Consider the following 17561-nt stretch of genomic DNA (forward strand, 5'->3'; position numbering starts at 1 on the left):
ACCCAACTCTGATGGGTACCTGACTCACGTTAGGGAGAGTAAAGGCGGCAGGGCATAGTGCTGACCACACTATCTAATTATATGCCGAGGTCACAGAAACAAGTGAACTCTACTTCACTTGCCCTATAGACCGTCAGGTTTTAAAGGGAACTTTACTTACTACCCTGATTATTCTGGTAGCTAAATGAAAGTTGTTTTTTGTTGAGAAACTAGAGAAGCCATTGATAAAATAAAAATAAAATGTCATACTTGTGTAGCTCCGCCTCTTGCTCCATGGCAACACCCACAGCCTTCCATCCTTCTGAAACTGACCTGAGAAATAAATTTAGGATTCCAGTTGAGCAAAAGTAGTCTGGATAAGCTTCAAGTAATTACGTCATATGGATGTTTTATTTCTTTCTATAATATTGATGATAAGGTTTAAAAATAATAGGGCTTGTAATAGTTGTAAGTGGGTCACCTACTTCTCGTTCTCATAATTGGCTGCCAGTTTATTTCAAATCAAATAATATTTTTAATTAAATTGGTAAAAAAATAAAAAATAGAAAAGTTCCTTCCGATATTGTTAAGTTATTCCAAATCCTGAACAATGTTAATTATAGACTATAAGATGTAGGTTAGCTTAATGAAAAAAATTGCCTAAGTGAAATTGTGATTTTTTTTAAAGAAGCATGCAGTTTGTTATTATTTCTTTGAATCCGTAACAAGTTGTCCTAAACACAGTTACAATATTAATATTAATACCCTAGGCCTACTGGTACTTTATTTGATTCTAGCATTTATTAAATATTAGTAAATTTTTTATAATTGTTCTATTTTGACAACTCTTTTTATTTTAAAATCTTGACACAATGTATTGTAACTATAGCAACCATTACGATTATTGGACAACAAAGCATCAAGCAGAAAATGAAATAAAAAATCAAACACCTTGTAAAAATGTTATGTAAATTCCTTATAAAATCTATATCATGTATATTCTGGCAGAAAATTTAGAATCCAATCTTTTAGTTTCTGCTTGTTAGCTGTGAAATGGGTTGATTTTATTTTTCCTAACAAGTATCTAGTAGTCCCTATGATCCACCGTCTCCCTCTCCTCCCCCACCCCTCAATCAGCTGATTTGGTGAGTCACTTGAGCAACTTGTTGTGAAACTACTAGATTGAGAAGGTTCTCCTCATGTCTTGAGACTGCTGATTGAAAAGCTACTTCAGTTTTTTCTGTGGTCAGCTGTCCCCTCTTCTATTGACTCAAGATTTTTTTTTACCAAGCCCTACTCAGGCAAAGATATGTGCTGGTGGGGGGGGGGGGGTGGAGTAGAGGGTAAAATGTTATATCCAACTAAAATTATAAAACCAGGCTTGGTACTAACGCTTGGTGGTATGGGTCAATAAGCAAACTTGTATCTAGGAATGTAACAAATTTCATTGTTTTAGGGTACGTAGACTGGCTAGCAATGATAGTATTTAATGACACTGAGTAGATTGGCGTAGCATGATTGTATTCCATGACTCTGTGCATGAATAAAACTTGTGTGTAAAATTGAGTACAAGCCAATAAACCAAACAGTGCAACTCACCCTAAGCTGCTCCCACTTGCCTTGACAAGTTTTGTGGCAATCTTTGAAAGACTTTTAGCATAAACTGTTTCAGCTTCAGACCTAACCAGAACAAAATGATGAGTCAATTATTCCAGTACACTAGGCAACCTGGGGTAAACACCTGAAGACTGGCTTTAACAGGTGATATAGGAACATGGCTGGAAGGTGACTACAGAAGGGATATAGCTAACTCTAGCAGGGATATAGCTAACTCTGGCTGGGATATAGCTAACTCTGGCTGGGATATAGCACATTCTAGCAGGGATATAGCACATTCTAGCAGGGATATAGCTAACTCTGGCTGGGATATAGCACATTCTAGCAGGGATATAGCTAACTCTAGCAGGGATACAGCTAACTCTGGCTGGGATATAGCTATATTCTAGCAGGGATATAGCTAACTCTGGCTGGGATATAGCTAACTCTGGCTGGGATATAGCTAACTCTGGCTGGGATATAGCACATTCTAGCAGGGATATAGCACATTCTAGCAGGGATATAGCTAACTCTGGCTGGGATATAGCACATTCTAGCAGGGATATAGCTAACTCTAGCAGGGATATAGCTAACTCTGGCTGGGATATAGCACATTTTAGCAGGGATATAGCTAACTCTAGCAGGGATATAGCACATTCTAGCAGGGATATAGCTAACTCTAGCAGGGATATAGCTAACTCTAGCAAGGATATATCTAACTCTAGCAGGGATATAGCTAACTCTAGCAGGGATATAGATAACTTTAGCAGGGATATAGATAACTTTAGCAGGGATATAGCTAACTCTAGCAGGGATATAGCTAACTCTAGCAAGGATATATCTAACTCTAGCAGGGATATAGCTAACTCTAGCAGGGATATAGATAACTTTAGCAGGGATATAGCTAACTCTAGCAGGGATATAGATTACTTTAGCAGGGATATAGATAACTTTAGCAGGGATATAGCTAACTCTAGCAGGGATATAGCTAACTCTAGCAGGGATATAGATAACTTTAGCAGGGATATAGATAACTTTAGCAGGGATATAGATAACTTTAGCAGGGATATAGATAACTTTAGCAGGGATATAGCTAACTCTGGTAACACTAGCAGGGGTTTAACTATTTTGAGCAAAGATGTTACTGAATTCAGTTGAGATTTCAATGACTTACAGGTAATGAATACACCATGTTCTGTACCCAAATGACCCCAGTAGTGACCCAAATGACCCCAGTAGTGACCCATATGACCCTTGTAAGGACAAGGCTTTAGCAGGACCATGACTCCAAGAAACAACATGAACACCCGTTGAATTAACACTGACATTGAAAAGAATGTCTAGGCCCTACATTAAGTCAATACCTTAGGCCAGTGTGTACATACAACTCTACCTGTATTCATCAGTTTAATTAGGTAGCTGATGAGGGTCACATGACTTCACTTGGTAAATAAATGATGGAGCACATTTTCATTTCACTAGGCACATGGTTGACACTAAAACATCCACTCATTAGGCGGCATATTTGAAATTAACTACACTATTAAAACTTTACATCGTTAAAATTTTACTTTGTGGCGATTAATGTGATTTAAATTTTGTTACATCATAATCAATAGCACTACTTTACTTCATGCAATTCATATTTGGTTCCGGTAAAATTCTACTTCACTGAAATTAATGTGACACAATTTAATCCAAAATGTCACCTGACAAAATCAAAATACAGCCCATGAATATGTGTCACAATAAGCACCATCTTCAACAAATAATGTTGAAAATAAAAGCTATGCAGCAATAGATCTTATAACTAAGCAGTAATCCCCATACTAAAAAAAAAATTGAATAAATTGTTACAATGCTCACCGTTCTTGTAAAATAAGAGATATTTCCTTGCTGAATTCACTCCCTTGCTTAATAAACTTTCTTAGCTCCTCAAAGCCATCAATGCCCTAAACAATAGAACAAAATTGAAAGGGTTAAGTTTAGAATTAAAAAGGTTCAGTTTAAAAATTGAAAGGGTGAAGTTCAACTTATGAGACATTTTAAATTGTGGGTGTCAACAGATACAGGTCAATTAAAAAAATAGCATCAGAATTATAAATGGTTGTATTTAAATGAAAAAGTTGAATTGTGGAAAATTGTTGTAGATGAGGTGATAAGGTCACTATAGTGAACCTATCATGAAGTGACTCTGTTCAAAACACATCTATCACATACATAAATGTGAAAGTTTGCAAATAGATAACATGGAACATGTAATATTTATATATCAAATACAAACAACAAAAAGTGATTTTTTTTAAAGAAACAAAAATGTTGCAACAGAAAATACCTGTGTGGTACAGTTTTGTGTCAAAAGTTTTCTTTCACTTTTCAATTTAAAATTAGCATTAACACTATCTTACAGTAAAAGGAAATGTAAAAAGACCAGTCACCCACTAAAATTACAAAAAGTAAAGTTCCCCTTTTGTGAAGTTGAGTTCACTTGTTCTAGTGACTTCTGCATATTAAGGGATAGTGCAGTCAGCACTACGACTTGCAGCCTTCTATTTTCCCTCATGTTAATTAGATACCCATCAGAGCTGGGTGGACTCAGAGACTTTTGACTGACTTTGATCTGGATTCGAACTAAAGACCCTTAGGTTAACAGTCTAGTGCTCTACCCATAGGCCACAATGCCCCACTAAAAGTACAAGCCTTAGTACAACTGGTCTTTGTACAACTAGTCCATCAGTAACACAGATCTTTGTAAAACTGGTCCATCAGTGACACAGATCTTTGTACAACTGGACCATCAATACACAGATCTTTGTTAAACTGGCCCATCAGTACACAGATCTTTAAACAACTGGTCCATCAATAACACAGATCTTTGTACAACTGGACCATCAATAACACAGATCTTTGTACAACTGGTCCATCAATAACACAGATCTTTGAACAACTGGTCCATCAATAACACAGATCTTTGTACAACTGGGCCATCAATAACACAGATCTTTGTACAACTGGACCATCAATAACACAGATCTTTGAACAACTGGTCCATCAATAACACAGATCTTTGTACAACTGGACCATCAATAACTAAGATCTTTGTACAACTGGTCCATCAATAACACAGATCTTTGTACAACTGGACCATCAATAATACAGATCTTTGTACAACTGGTCCATCAATAACACAGATCTTTGTACAACTGGTCCATCAGTGACACAGATCTTTGTACAACTGGTCCATCAGTGAGACAGATCTTTATACAACTGGTCCATCAATAACACAGATCTTTGTATAAGCAGTCCATCATTGACAAAGATCTTTGTACAACTGGTCCATCAGTGACACAGATCTTTGTATAAGCAGTCCATCATTGACAAAGATCTTTGTACAACTGGTCCATCAATAACACAGATCTTTGTACAACGGGTCCATCAATAACACAGATCTTTGTACAACGGGTCCATCAATAATACAGATCTTTGTACAACTGGACCATCAATAATACAGATCTTTGTACAACTGGACCATCAATAACACAGATCTTTGTACAACTGGACCATCAATAATACAGATCTTTGTACAACTGGATCATCAGTGACACGGATTTTTTGCACAGCCAACATTTACTGGTAGCGATCTACAAATTTAATATATGGTAACACATTTTCATTCAACTGTTCCAACCCATCAACTCACACTAAATTTCTCCTGCACAAAGCCTTGCCCATGAACCAACAAGAACTGCCTACAGTCGTGCAGAATATTACGTCCACTTAAGCTACCGAACTTTCTCTTCTCCTGCCCGGTAGCAGGGTCATAGCCACCAGATGAAAACATGATTAGCTGGATGCTGCAGAAAGCACATCTCTATCCCATATCTTCCATGCTGGCGTGTAATGTGTGTGGTGGCCAAACAGTGGCCGACCAGAGGAAGTAGGAAGGGCTAGCTAGCCATCCATCAAACACGACGGGCAAACAGATCAGCTCCATTCAATTAAAAATACAGGTGGGGGTCTAAGCGCGGTAATCCAGTCAAGACTACCTGTGGCAAATTATTGTGAAACCCCCACAATGTTAATTTTCTTAAGATAGTTAATCCATCTAAGCCTATTTATCATAAATGGGTATAGTTCAATACACTCAGAGTACCGTGGTAAGATGCATCAATGCTATGATATCAAGAATGGGCCCTTTTAGAGTATGGGACCCTCGATAGCTGATGTTGATCAGGTGGACTCACACAGTAAGAGATTCACATTCATGTAAACATGTTGACAGAAGTGTTAACCAGCGCCTAGGACTCACACAGATTCACATTAATGTAAACATGTTGACAGAATTGTTAACCAGCGCCTAGGACTCACACAGGAACAGATTCACATTAATGTAAACATGTTGACAGAATTGTTAACCAGCGCCTAGGACTCACACAGATTCACATTAATGTAAACATGTTGACAGAATTGTTAACCAGCGCCTAGGACTCAAACAGTAACAGATTCACATTAATGTAAACATGTTGACAGTATTGTTAACCAGCACCTAGGACTCACACAGTAACAGATTCACATTAATGTAAACATGTTGACAGAATTGTTAACCAGCGCCTAGGACTCACAGTAACAGATTCACATTAATGTAAACATGTTGACAGAATTGTTAACCAGCGCCTAGGACTCACACAGTAACAGATTCACAGTGACATTAATGTAAACATGTTGACAGAATTGTTAACCAGCGCCTAGGACTCACACAGTAAGAGATTCACATTAATGTAAACATGTTGACAGAATTGTTAACCAGCGCCTAGGACTCAGTAACAGATTCACATTAATGTAAACATGTTGACAGAATTGTTAACCAGCGCCTCATCTAAAATTAACACAGGTAGTGTTGCTGTTGTAATGGGGGGGGGGGGGGGGGCGGTTATATGGGAAATACCGCTTCAATGCGCGGTGAGGGGCGTAATATACTAATTCTATTTTTATTTTAAATAAAAATTACGAGAACGTCAATTGTTTCGTTAGAATTACAGTTATAGAAAGGGTTTGGTGACGATACTTGAAGATGGGGAAGGGGGGGGGAGATGGGATAGATGTTTGTGAGAGTAGTTAGGGGTACACGACACGTATTGTTCAGGATAAGTTACCCCGTGAAGAAACAGATACATGTGTACGTATCACGTCAGGTATGCAGCCAACAGAGGAACTTCCTCGTTGATTTACTTCCTTATCAAACCAAACCTCGGGAAATAGGAAACAAACTGCAGCCATTCATATCAAAACACTAGAGCGGGAACTGAATGGCTTATCAGCTGTGTATTTATTGATAACGATCGGAATAACCCCGTGTCTCCCCAATCAGGGTCTGCGTCACATGTCACAAGCTAACCAGGTGGTAACGAGGCTAGTAGAAACTTTCCCGTCATGCACCAGTAAATCACTACTAGATCTATCTTTAGAACAGAGCAGTGACTGAATAAAATACATTTAATCTACACTTTGCCGCCCATCAAAGAGATTTAATAATCCATGTTTAGATTCAATAAAAGATAACTGGTTAACTGGTAATCCGGATTTAGCTTAACCATGATCGTAATTTGATAGGCTTAGTTGCCATCACTAAGTTGACATATCTATCTACCTGTTGAATCGGAGTACTCTCACGTAATTACCATACAATTTGCAATCAGGGTTTCTTTCAGGCACTTTAATCCGGGAGGTGGAGGGCATTTGAAACGACAGCAAAGCGGATAATGGTTCGAGTATATTTTTCACAATAAATTTAATGTGTCTATTTCATCCAAGGATGGGGGGGGGGGGGGGGGGGGACACACACATGCTTTTGAGGACACTACCTTCCCCCCCCCCCTCCTGAAAGAAACAATTTTAGGATAATCTTAGTTATATTAATAAGCGGGTTTATTTTAATGCCAAGCTCAGCTATGAATCTAGTGTTAACTTGAAGCTATGCCAAGAGTATAAAGTCACCAGCAATAGAAAAAAAAATGACCTTGTTCAAGTGTCAAGTCATGCATTGATATGGTGCAGTCGGCCCCTATAGCCATTGACCTGAATACTGAACACAGTTTGTCGTACACTGTGAAATGTAAGGCATCGATGTAATGAAAGGGTTAGAAAATCTTAGCATAGACCTCGCTTGACATGCAGACATGCTCAGCGTGATCCAGAGCTAGGATATTATGGAGCTTTAAACACTGCCATACAGAAAGTACATTGTGCTACTAAGTGTAACTACTCATGTCAGTACTGGGTTCTTGTTTCACCAAAGACCGAGAAACTTTGAACCCATGGGATACTCGCTGAAAACGAACACACCTTGTCTCCAAAAGCACTAATCATAGACCGAGTTCTAATCCCAGTCTAGAAAGCATCGAAACTCTGCTAACAAGTACAGAGATAAAAGTGCTAGGAAAATATCCAAACTACATAGACTCTAAAAGATCTCAAAAGTTCGGATATGTTAACTTCATTATTTTTTATTGCAGTTGCAGCAAAATGCTCGGTCGACAGGTATGTAAACTACCTATAACACTTACAGCAAAATGCTCGGTCGACAGATATGTAAACTACCTATAAAACTTACAGCAAAATGCTCGGTCGACAGATATGTAAACTACCTATAACACTTACAGCAAAATGCTCGGTCGACAGATATGTAAACTACCTATAAAACTTACAGCAAAATGCTTGGTCGACAGATATGTAAACTACCTATAACACTTACAGCAAAATGCTCGGTCGACAGATATGTAAACTACCTATAAAACTTACAGCAAAATGCTCGGTCGACAGATATGTAAACTACCTATAACACTTACAGCAAAATGCTCGGTCGACAGATATGTAAACTACCTATAACACTTACAGCAAAATGCTCGGTCGACAGATATGTTAACTACCTGTAAAAACTTACAGCAAAATGCTCGGTCGACAGATATGTAAACTACCTATAACACTTACAGCAAAATGCTCGGTCGACAGATATGTAAACTACCTATAAAAACTTACAGCAAAATGCTCGGTCGACAGATATGTAAACTACCTATAAAACTTACAGCAAAATGCTTGGTCGACAGATATGTAAACTACCTATAAAACTTACAGCAAAATGCTTGGTCGACAGATATGTAAACTACCTATAAAACTTACAGCAAAATGCTCGGCAAAGAGTCCAAACACAGGTGAGGTCGGCTCCTCGTCCCCTAGACCAGAGGACGATGTTTCACTGGAGTCTGCGGACATTGTTTATCCGGTGAGTTAGGTCCACCCAGCTCTAACCGTGGCTCGTGCAGGTTTATTGTTTATCCGTTGTGTTTGGTCCACCCAGCTCTAACCGTGGCTCGTGCAGGTTTATTGTTTATCCGTTGTGTTTGGTCCACCCAGCTCTAACCGTGGCTCATGCAGGTTTACTCACACCAGCCTTGATGGACCGCAGCCACACGTGCAACAGCTGCTACTGGCGTTAAGGCCGCCGTTTATCAAACTCTCAAACACCCGCGGACACTCAAGCCTACAGCCTGTGGTTAGTGTGTACTTTACGCTATCGTACGCAAAACACATCAAGTATTCAGCTAGAGTTATACTCAATCATGTCGCCAAGTCAAGACACAAAAACCATCAGTAATCCTTTCGTTAGAAAAGAGAATTTTTTTAAAGCTGTGAATATCCAATGTGAAACGGCGAGTGAATGAAAGCACAGCTGTGCAGAGCAACTGTGACACAATACAGATGGGCCAATGCACCTAATGACGGATCAAAACAATTTCCCCGGACACACGATCACAGAGGGACAGCAAGGGCCTCAACTATGTGTGTGAACACGGCCAATACCACAGAGGTAAACAAGCCCAGCCGTTATATAGCGGCCCAAACCAGAAGTAAATTCCGCGTCTCAGACAAAAGCCACGGTCTGACCCCAGACTGTGTTGCTATGGACGCTACCACGGCCTCCAGACAGGCTGTATTCCTTCAGTAGTGTGCCTTAGCAGTGTGCCTTAGAAGTGTACACTTACACTGTAAGAACCAACACGAAAACACAAAACCTTACTGGAGTATTGATTATAGGGGGTTCGTATTATAAGTGGAATCGAATATACTTTTGTACAATTGATTAGATTACTAGATATATGCAATATACTCCAGTATACGGAGGCAAAATATATAGTGACAAAAGTATATGATTATAAAAGTAAACATACAATGTAACACTGTAGTTAGAAATGTACGTGTTCAATTTGAACTATGACTATCACTTAGAAGAATCAAATCGAGAATATTGCTTCAACATTACAACTACCCAATAGTCTGACAATACAACTACGCAATACCTGACAGTACAACTACCCAATACCTGACAGTACAACTACCCAATAGTCTGATACTAAGTTTAAGCCACAACACGCCACCACAACAAAAAACCACACGACCATGAGAGAGCAACAGCAACAGGTGTCCACATATCTACCTCCCCAGCCATGTGTTATTTCAGCCAGTAACGGGCGGTACTGATAAAATATAAACTTCCAGTACATGGTCATAATTACCTGGGTCTAATTGGCCTCACAGACATACCAATGTGTGGGGGATATGCTAGTGGGGGTATGCTAGTGGGGCATATGCTAGTGAGGTTAAGGCTTAGCTCCGGTATCAACTTTGTCTCACATATTTGCCATATTACACCCCACACAGACATACCAATGTGTGGGGGATATACTAGTTAGGTTAAGACTTAGCGCCGGTGTCAACTTTGTCTCGCATATTTGCCATACTACACCCCACACAGACATACCAATGTGTGGGGGGTATGCTAGTTAGGTTAAGACTTAGCGCCGGTGTCAACTTTGTCTCGCATATTTGCCATACTAAACCCCACACAGACATACCAATGTGTGGGGGATATGCTATTAAGGTTAACTCTTATAACAGCCTATGACTTAACACACCTAGACCTACCATATGGCACCTGTTTAGCCTTGTTTATTGCTTCATACGATATTCGTTTTATATCGAGACTAAACCTCACTAATCCACTTCAATAACCTTTATTTATGAGCCATTTCAATTGATTTACTAATGTGTGTACAATTTGAATGATTCACCTGAACTTACATGTGTGTATATCGAGGTGAGCTACGCATGCAGGTGAAGGAGTCAAAAAATAAACATACATTTAGTGAAAAATACATTTAACTGTGAGATATAACACACGGCATGCTGACGTAAGATGCAAGTAAAAAAGAATGTAGATGTGAGAAGGGAGGGGGTAACACCAAAAACGAAATACAGACTAGTTTTAATGAGAAAGTTTTTTTTTCCTTTTAGTTTAGTAACTTAGTTACGGTAATACATCATTAGGCAGGAAGTGATACTATCCCAGGGTGTTGGTGACATGCCATTGTCAAAAGTTTTGTCACCGTACAACCCCGGTTTACCCGACCTTGTGACGCCACTAATTTATTACAATATTATGTCCAATGGCTAACACACACAATTAGAATTATGCGAACCTTCGACTGGGGTCGTCCATAAAAGAAGAAATAGATCATTTAAGATGTTACCCTTTTTATTCCCCCTACTCCATAGTCACTCCCTTCCTGTAATACGTCAGAGACACCCGCCACCCCAAAAATTGTAAGTGTGACATTATTCATGGATGCCCCTATACTCATATCTGAGTCTACAAAAAAAATAAGCACAACTGACTATTGCTAGAGTATAGATGTCTATCTAAGATCACACACACACAAACAATGAAATAAGAAGAGAACCTTGGCTATGAGGCTGGCCGGCATAGGCAAGGTGAATGTGTTGATGGCGCCCTGTACGGAGTGGGGCAGGATGTCGGACAGACGCCGGATGCTGGAGCGGCTCTTCTCTCGCCTGTGACAGCGGCCGCAGGTTGACGGGTGGCTCATAGCGGCACCACGTCACCTACAGGCATCCCCTGGACCTTCTTACAGCCTGGGCAGATCCTCACATTGTACACCCCTCCTGTGTTAACATCCGTGTAATCCTCACAATGAATTCTCTCTATCAATCCTCACAACCAATCCTCTGTGTCTAGAATAGTATACGTAGTACACTAAACGTGTAAGCAGTTTCCTTTCACAAAATAACGAGAGCTCCAGTTGTATGAAAAACCTACTGGACTATGTGACTATGATAAAACAGGAAGAAAATATGACAGCACTACAGTGGTGAAGCTGACTTCAACAGGCAGGACATGAAAATTGACTCAAATAACCAATTATATAAGCTGCACGGAGAAACCCTTGCTCTATACTTTATTTATATGGGTGGCAGGCCACAGTTTACAAACCAGCTAACAAATGGCTTTCTGTTAGTTAAGTCGGATTGTAATTGTATAGCACATCTAAACACTCCCCCACCTCACACACACATAACACTTGTTTGACAGTAAACAATAGCACATCCAGTAGAATAGGTTCAAATGTCCCGCCCTACACACCCACCTATCACCTTGACAGCACAGAACACGGTAAGATCGCTCAACACTGTGGACGAATCACGGGGGGAGGGGGTGGGGGAGTCACTTCAAATCTCTGAAAAGTTGTCGGCTACAAAAATCACAGGAATAAAATGTCTACGTAGACATCGATGAAAATAAAATGTTAGAATTGTTGGTTAAATTCAGGCCCACGTTAATTTTGTTCTCCACGAGTTAGAGGTGAAGTGAGCCAGCATAGAACAAGTGGTTAGATAAACACGGACCATCGTTAGGTCTGGGCAGATAACATTAGGCTATCTCATGCTAGGGCTGGATACTGTAGTGCACAACGTTAGACCATTTAGTGGGTGTTACAAATATAATATACAAATATTAAGTCAACACTCAGTGGTAATATCGATCTAATTAATAGTAGTGTTAATTGTAAACAAACATTTCTGGCTCAAGCATAAAACTATGGCTATTTATAGTAGTCATCCCTAAATAAAACTAGGATGGCTTGAAAACTATGATGACTTACAGCAGTCATCTCTAAATAACACTTGGATGACTTACAATACATCAGTCATCAATTAACGCAACTAGAATGACTTACAATACATCAGTCATCTATTAACGCAACTAGAATGACTTACATCAGCCATCTATTAACACAACTAGGATGACTTACATCAGTCGTCTATTAACACAACTAAGATGACTTACATCAGCCGTCTATTAACACAACTAGGATGACTTACATCAGTCGTCTATTAACACAACTAGGATGACTTACATCAGTCGTCTATTAACACAACTAAGATGACTTACATCAATCATCTATTAACACAACTAAGATGACTTACATCAGTCATCTATTAACACAACTAAGATGACTTACATCAGTCATCTATTAACACAACTAGGATGACTTACATCAGTCATCTATTAACACAACTAGGATGACTAACATCAGTCATCCCTACCGAGTGAGCAGTCTAGTGCACACAAACATGCCAAGACAAAACATGCACACATATCTGTACCTTCCTACGCCGAAACCGTGGCATCTATAACGTAAATCCACAGGCTAGACGAGCACTAGTCTGCCTCACGCCCAGCATAACACACACAGGCCGTCTAAATACCACCACAAGGAACCCTACATCGCCATTCTTTCAAATACGCTCGCTTAAACAAATGCACTTGAAATTAGTCCCAGCTCTACCCCTCACATTGTGCAAACATTCATAAACCACCATCACGATCCTAGGTCTAGCCACGAAAGTGAACTATCGCCTGGCATTAGACCAAACCAGTTTTTTGGCAGACGTCATTCCTAGAACAATATGAATATATACTCGTCCCAGAATCTACCACTCACACTTCATTTTTGCTTACATTTGAAAATATACTCCCGTGAGCTCAAGTTAATACATATACGTAAAACATGTTTAAAACCGTAGAATTTTGTTAACTTTAAGGTTACACAGGGGGGAGTGGTCTAAACTTTGATCGACAATTTGACCTTTAAAGTTTACCTGTGAGCCGAAACAGAGAGGGTATCTATAATTAGCAGGAGGGGGGTGGGGGCATTTAGTTATAGGTCTAGGATGCAGGTAATCGCGGGGTTTAGGGTAAACTAATGACGTCACGACGCATCACGGGAACATTTGTTGGCTGTGTAACACCCATTGTTCGGGGGACATCTGTGAGATTAGCTACTACTGAAACCAAGCCATTGTTACATAGGACACCAGCATTTAGGTTTCAAGTCATGCCGTGTAGCAACTCATACGTGGAGCAGTGGCGTAGCGAGGTCGGGTGTCACCCGGTGCGGCACTTAATGGTGTCACCTCCCCCCCTCCCAGAGGCGTAGCGACCCTTCCCGGGGACAAACTTTTAATTTTCAATTTGCACCCCCAGCCCCCAAACTCGATTTGCACCTCCCCCCGCTCATATTTTTCTCTATATATTTTGCTATTTTTTGCCTTGGTGTCACCCCCCCCTTTAAATGGTGTCACCCGGGGCGGTCCGCACCCCCTCGCTACGCCTCTGGGTCTAAGTCTATACGCGTGTCCCGACTAGAAGAGATGGGCTAGCACATCCATGCGTCAGACGGCCGGACCAATACATCACGTCTGTGTCACGTGACAAGTCAACCAGACGATCCTGGTTAGGATTCAAAGCAAGTCGCTCCAGCTAAATGAATACACACAGACAGGGCCTTAAGTAAGCCTCAAACGTTGTCATCAGTTTTTGTTTGCAGGCTGAAGAAGGAAAGTGCGGTGGCCTAGAATTGTGTTGATAGTTGCATAAGTAGGGAAGTCAACAAACAATGCTAGTTATGCCGATAAGATATCAAATTACTACCCTGACTATGTGTTACGTGCCATATCACTTACCATTCCTAACAAAGAGGGTTCAAATAAAAATACGGACACAAAAAGTGTCTTCTTTTGATCGATTTTAGCGTTAGGATCAGTGTTTCTTCCAGATTTTTTTCTTCAGGGGGTGCACTTAATATTTTCCGGGGGGGGGGGGGGGCGACAATGGTAAAAGTATATGTTTTCTCTCTCTCTATATATATATATATTCCACCCCCCCCCCCCCCCTCCGAAGAGATGCCTGAAAGAAACTATGGTTAGGATTATGATGAAGAGATGAAGTGATAGGTCTAGTATAGGGTCAGGGTTATAATATAAGCATCGATACTAGCAAAAATTAATATCCAATACTTACTGACGAAATAATTAATTGGTACCAAAAATTGGGTTCTAAGTTAAACTACCAAATCTATCTAATAGTAATACTTCTAAGTTAAGTTAACACTAACCGTAGCACTAACCCTAGACTTGAGTTTTCCTTACTACCAAAAACACAACACATCCGCTTATTGCAATTTTTTGTATTCTTCCCTTTTAACATCAGAGATCAACAATGTAGGTACAGGTACAGTTATGTTAGACCGCCAAACCTCGATCATAAACTCACACTTTCAAAGGCCGGCCCAAATTGTATCCGCTAAATCAATATCGGAGGGAGTACATGTAAACATTGTACTCCTGGTTGATCCACCTCGCTCTACCACAGTTCAAGTTAAATTTTACACGCTAATAAATCCAGCAGGGAGTCAATCAAACACTAGACTAGGCTGAGTAGATCTAGCGATGTTCACCCTGTTCATATCAAACAGTGCTTCACTCCAGCCTCAAGCTAGCAAGAGCGCTCCTCTCAATGCCAAAGAGGGAACATTGATTAAAAACAGCACATTGTACATGGAACTGTGACCTGAGCTAACTGTGGTAGAGACTGCCACTCGAATGTGGGATCAGCCACACCAGAGCCTGTCCCAACAAAAGAAAATGACAGACATTTTACTTTAGGCATTGATGGCCCCTCAATGCAAAAGGTGCCATATTTGTACTGCCTTTATGACGGATCGACACAACCAATAAAGGGCCACCAATGGTCTGACACCCCGTCATCAACTTACACCATTCAGACGTTCCATGTTACACCAAACTGGGGTCAATGTTGTTAACCAATTACTCAACTTCCTCCTAACATGGAGCACCAGGGCATAACGTTTAGTCTGGTCCCCACCCACACAGACCTGTTGTTAACCAATTATTCAACACCCTCCTAACATGGAGCACCAGGCCATAACGTTTAGTCTGGTCCCCACCCACACAGACCTGTTGTTAACCAATTATTCAACACCCTCCTAACATGGAGCACCAGGCCATAACGTTTAGTCTGGTCCCCACCCACACAGACCTATTGTTAACCAATTACCCAACACCCTCCTAACATGGAGCACCAGGCCATAACGTTTAGTCTGGTCCCCACCCACACAGACCTGTTGTTAACCAATTACCCAACACCCTCCTAACATGGAGCACCAGGCCATAACGTTTAGTCTGGTCCCCACCCACACAGACCTGTTGTTAACCAATTACCCAACACCCTCCTAACATGGAGCACCAGGCCATAACGTTTAGTCTGGTCCCCACCCACACAGACCTATTGTTAACCAATTACCCAACACCCTCCTAACATGGAGCACCAGGCCATAACGTTTAGTCTGGTCCCCACCCACACAGACCTATTGTTAACCAATTACCCAACACCCTCCTAACATGGAGCACCAGGCCATAACGTTTAGTCTGGTCCCCACCCACACAGACCTGTTGTTAACCAATTACCCAACACCCTCCTAACATGGAGCACCAGGCCATAACGTTTAGTCTGGTCCCCACCCACACAGACCTGTTGTTAACCAATTACCCAACACCCTCCTAACATGGAGCACCAGGCCATAACGTTTAGTCTGGTCCCCACCCACACAGACCTGTTGTTAACCAATTACCCAACACCCTCTTAACCTGGAGCACCAGGCCATAACGTTTAGTCTGGTCCCCACCCACACAGACCTGTTGTTAACCAATTACCCAACACCCTCCTAACATGGAGCACCAGGCCATAACGTTTAGTCTGGTCCCCACCCACACAGACCTATTGTTAACCAATTACCCAACACCCTCCTAACATGGAGCACCAGGCCATAACGTTTAGTCTGGTCCCCACCCACACAGACCTATTGTTAACCAATTACCCAACACCCTCCTAACATGGAGCACCAGGCCATAACGTTTAGTCTGGTCCCAACCCACACAGACCTGTTGTTAACCAATTACCCAACACCCTCCTAACATGGAGCACCAGGCCATAACGTTTAGTCTGGTCCCCACCCACACAGACCTGTTGTTAACCAATTACCCAACACCCTCCTAACATGGAGCACCAGGCCATAACGTTTAGTCTGGTCCCCACCCACACAGACCTGTCCGGCATGGTTTAAGCAACAGAATCATGCCGGCATAGCACTGGTGGTCGCCGGGGGCACCAGTGTTTCTTTGAGACTCTTCTCTCGGGGGGGGGGGGGGGGGGGGCACTTGGAATTTTCGGGGGGGGGGGGGGGGTGGAATACAATTTCCGGGGGTTGGTGCGAACACTGTTAAAAGTATATACATATTTATATAAATTCCATTTCGTTCTGGGGGGGGGGGGGGGTGCGGTAGAGTAGAGATGCCTGACAGAAATTCTGCAGGGGGGGGGGGGTAGTACAAGACATCCCACCTCTCCAAGGCGTTGTGTAAATCAGGATCGCCCGAGGGCTTAAGCAAACGGTGCAGAAACAATCGGGACCAGGTCAGGCAATTTTCAATAAAAAAATTTACCCATACATCCAAGTGATTTTCAAAAAGTAAACAACTTAATGTATTTTTAACATGATTGTAATAAAGTTATGGTTAATGCGACTACACAAATATGCTTCACTGCTCATTTAAGTCTATATTTAGATGAAGTGTCGAAGCGAATGATCTAGACGTGAGGTCTAATAGAAAGCTATCGGCTTCGGCTTCGGTTTAGCTGTCGGTTCACGGACTCCATATATGATGTATAAATAGTAAGATTCGCTGTATTCAAGATACCTTGTGCAATAGTT

The 17561-nt window shown here is 41.1% G+C and overlaps 1 protein-coding gene across 6 annotated transcripts in view; it reads right to left on the reverse strand.

The window, feature by feature from the left end:
* Window positions 1-17561, reverse strand: part of LOC131947783 (nostrin) — a 34043-nt gene that overhangs the window by 9756 nt on the left and 6726 nt on the right. For 2 of the 6 annotated variants that reach the window (XM_059309097.1, XM_059309098.1), the window contains 3 exons: window positions 3442-3527; window positions 1579-1659; window positions 250-312 (listed from right to left, as the gene is read on the reverse strand). In XM_059309097.1, the coding sequence (XP_059165080.1) occupies window positions 250-312; window positions 1579-1659; window positions 3442-3527 (230 nt within the window). Of the gene's footprint in view, window positions 1-249; window positions 313-1578; window positions 1660-3441; window positions 3528-5275; window positions 5432-8751; window positions 9439-11369; window positions 12253-13095; window positions 13284-17561 lie in introns of those variants that run through there. The other 4 variants (XM_059309099.1, XM_059309093.1, XM_059309095.1 and 1 more) reach the window with 4 other exon arrangements.

This window comes from Physella acuta, unplaced genomic scaffold (assembly GCF_028476545.2).
Source record: "Physella acuta isolate Inbredline_101_S28 unplaced genomic scaffold, ASM2847654v3 ptg000607l, whole genome shotgun sequence".
In the NCBI taxonomy this organism is placed as follows: Eukaryota; Metazoa; Mollusca; class Gastropoda; family Physidae; genus Physella; species Physella acuta.